At 30.7% G+C, this 3,495-nt stretch overlaps 1 protein-coding gene across 1 annotated transcript; it reads left to right on the top strand.

Moving 5' to 3' along the window:
- Positions 1-1,672, top strand: LOC107954752 (eukaryotic translation initiation factor 3 subunit E). Its single transcript, XM_016890408.2, has 4 exons — positions 1-169; positions 449-676; positions 771-892; positions 1,440-1,672. Exons 1-4 carry the CDS (start codon positions 17-19, stop codon positions 1,528-1,530), a joined length of 594 nt encoding a protein of 197 aa, XP_016745897.2. The 5' UTR covers positions 1-16; the 3' UTR covers positions 1,531-1,672.
- The last annotated feature ends 1,823 nt before the right edge of the window (positions 1,673-3,495 follow it).

Raw genomic sequence — 3,495 nt, forward strand, 5'->3', positions numbered from 1 at the left:
TGATGTCCCTCAGGACATGTTCGATAGGAGAGTTGAGGTTGTCGCTCGTCTCAAAGCTTTGGAAGATGCCGCCGCTCCTCTCGTCACTTTCTTGCAAAACGCTAACGCTGTTCAGGAACTGCGTGCTGATAAACAGTATAATCTCCAGATGCTTAATGACCGCTACCAGGTCTGTTCCCCCCCTTTTTCATGAATTTAAGGTTATTTTTATGTTATTTTAACCCCTTCTTGATTTTTAGTGAATAACCCATTCAAGTGTGAAATTGTATTAGTCATAACATTATGTGATTTTTAAGGAAAATATAAAGAATAACCAAATAGATGCATATGCTTTCTTGTGCTAAAATTCTAGCATGCTCTTTGTTGTTACAGTTTTGATTTTGCCTGGGTTTGAATTAATTGAACTTTTTTTTTAATTTAATGGTGGATAAAATTATTTTTTTAACAGATTGGTCCAGATCAAATAGAGGCATTATATCAGTATGCAAAATTCCAATTTGAGTGTGGCAACTACTCTGGTGCTGCTGACTATCAGTATCAGTATCGAGCTTTATGTTCTAACAACGAAAGGAGCTTGAGTGCATTGTGGGGGAAGCTTGCTGCCGAGATACTGATGCAAAACTGGGATATTGCTCTTGAAGAACTTAATCGTTTGAAAGAAATAATCGATTCCAAGGTTTTGGTTATATCCCCATTGATTATTCGGTTTTTATTTTGACAATTTGCTTTCTGATTATTCGTTGACTCATTTATTGGTCTTTTTGCTGCAGAGCTTCTCATCACCTTTGAACCAAGTTCAGAGTAGAATATGGCTTATGCATTGGAGCCTCTTCATCTTTTTCAACCATGACAATGGAAGAACACAGATCATTGACCTATTTAATCAAGACAAGTATGTCACTTTAACAACTAAACTTAAGGTTTCCATGTTTTGTTACTGATGTTGTTAGTTGCATCATTTGTGTGGTAGTCACATCTGTGCTTATTTGTTATTTGTGCATTTTCCTGTCTTTTTATGCCATGACTTACTTCTGTTTCAAGATCCTGCTGTGTTCACATGCTTTGGTTTTGATTGTGTTGGAATGGAACATGTTTAGAAACTTTGTGGATTTCTTTTATCATTTGCATGGTTTTTTTAATATGAAAAGTTAATGCACTGCCTGCCATGTAATTTGCAAAATGTTTGTTCAAAGATTTGAGGCTAAAGTAGGTGATATCTTCGCATTGACAAAGAAAGTATGTGTCCCATAAAGAACTGCAATCAAACCAAAAACAAAGAAAGTAGTGTTAAACCACTAATGAACATGTCTAGAAGTGTGTATATGGTATATGCCCCATGTTTTGAAGTCTTTACTCTTTAGCATGTCTAAGAGAATGTGTATAGTATTTGCATGTTGAATTTTATATAAGCAAATTAAGTGATCAGTTTACTAATGCAGGGAAGAAGTAGATGAGTTGTGCCGAACATTGGAAGAGAAAGAGGACAGTTCTTGTACTGCCTCAGATCAGTTTTCTTGTATCACATTATAATGAACCTTGCTAAACAAGTTATGCGTGCAATTTAGTTGGAGAGGTTTTTTGTTAGGTCATGTAAGACTTTTGTTGGTTAAACTATTAGAAATTCAAGAGCAAATTGGGTCCTCTAATATAAAAATGAGCAATTTAGTCCTTATATAATTCGTTTTGAAGCAAACAAGTAACTTTTGAATAGTTTTAATATTTTTCTTATCTAAATGCTCGTGGAAAAAATTGAAAATAAACATGTCTAAAAGTTTAATCATAAAAAATCCATCTTTCTACAGAAAATATAACAAAAAAAAAAGTTAAAATGAACGAAGAAAACAACATTGAAGACCAAAATTGCTGCAAGTCAAATCTAGAAACAAAAATGAAATTGAATACATAATTCATTATTGGGAAACGGAATACATAATTGGGAATATGAAGAAAAACCCTAATTCATTATGTTGTTAAGTAAATTTAACTTGGATTGCTGATGGTAAAGTAACAATCATAAAATCATTATTCAAAGTCAAGTTCAAATATTTTAATATTTGATAGAAGAAATTGATGAAGTTTGTTGATACAATCATAAGAATATTTAATTTTATTAAATTATATATTTTTGTTAAATTATATTTAATAATAATTATTTTATAGTATTATATATTATGATTTTAGTAAATTCATATAAGAATATTTAATACTAAGAATTTTATTAAATTATATATTTTTGTTAAATTATATTTAATAATAATTATTTTAAATTATATTTTATAATATTATATATTATAATTTTAGTAAATTCATATATTTTATCAAATTATATATTATAAAAAATATATATTTAATAATAATTATGTTAAAATATGATTAAATTATTTATTATTTATATTAATAATCTTATTAAAATTTAATAACAATAACAATAATTAGTTACCTAAACAAATTTATGCTAAGGGTATTCTAGTCATTTTAGTTTTTTCCATTATGCTATTACACCTCTATTCCATTCAACCAAACACAAGATTACTATTACGCCTCTATTCCATTACATTCAACCAAACAGTTGATTTGCTATTACACCTCTATTCCATTACACCTCTATTCCATTACACCTTTAATCCAATACACCTCTAATCCAATACAGCGAACCAAACGTGCCCTAAAATTTCAGATTTGTTAAAGTGCAGAATTTTCTTTGAGGTTTTCTCCAAGAATTCTCTCTTGAGCTTTCTTTAGAAGTTGTTTTAACAATCTTTTGATTGTGGGAGCCATCTTCAACCTTCTTCTTACCATTGATATTCTTTGGAAGGGAGATTAGAGCCGTTTGAAGGGATTTGTGAAGTCTTTCGGGATTTCAAGGATCCTTAGGACTTTAATTTAATTCTTGTTGTTCATGTTCTTTTATTTGTTTCTGATTGTGCCGAATCTTGATCTAATTTCTTTGATGTTCTTTGTTTCGTTTCATATTTGTTTAAACTCCAAGAACTCTTCATTTAATTGATCTCTTGTTGGCAGCAGATAATCGATTCAAAAATCCCCAATTTCTAGGGTTCTTGCCGATTCTTCTTTAGCCTTCTTGGAAGCAAATCGATTGCTGAACTTTGGGGAAATCGTCTTGGATATTCAATTGGGCAAAATTGCAATCTTTGTTCACTTCTCGAATCATTTTATTCCATTGATTTCTTTCTCTTCTTCTTGCTTCACCAATTCCTTAGTTTCCATTAAAAATCTATTTGTTTAATTTGCTTACTGTTTTGGTGTTCTTGGATAGATTCGGCTTGAGGGGAATCAATCTTGGAGTTCGATTTCGCCTTCTTGAACTCCGAAAACATCTATTCATACGTTCTTTGGTTCTTAACTGTTTTTAATTGTTTTTGGGGATTTTAATTTCAATTCTGATTCGTTTAATATTATTCTTTGTTTTGATTTCAGATCTGTTCGTCTAGAGCCTCGTAGGAGTTTTCTCGTGACTTGACAACTCTATCTTGG

This window comes from Gossypium hirsutum, chromosome D07, assembly GCF_007990345.1.
Source record: "Gossypium hirsutum isolate 1008001.06 chromosome D07, Gossypium_hirsutum_v2.1, whole genome shotgun sequence".
In the NCBI taxonomy this organism is placed as follows: Eukaryota; Viridiplantae; Streptophyta; class Magnoliopsida; order Malvales; family Malvaceae; genus Gossypium; species Gossypium hirsutum.

Coding starts and splice junctions, on each gene's coding strand:
- LOC107954752 (XM_016890408.2), top strand. CDS start 17: ATGTTCGATAGGAGAGTTGAGGTTGTCGCTCGTCTCAAAGCTTTGGAA. Junction 677..770: donor AAGAAATAATCGATTCCAAG/GTTTTGGTTATA, acceptor TTTTTGCTGCAG/AGCTTCTCATCACCTTTGAA. Junction 893..1,439: donor GACCTATTTAATCAAGACAA/GTATGTCACTTT, acceptor TTACTAATGCAG/GGAAGAAGTAGATGAGTTGT.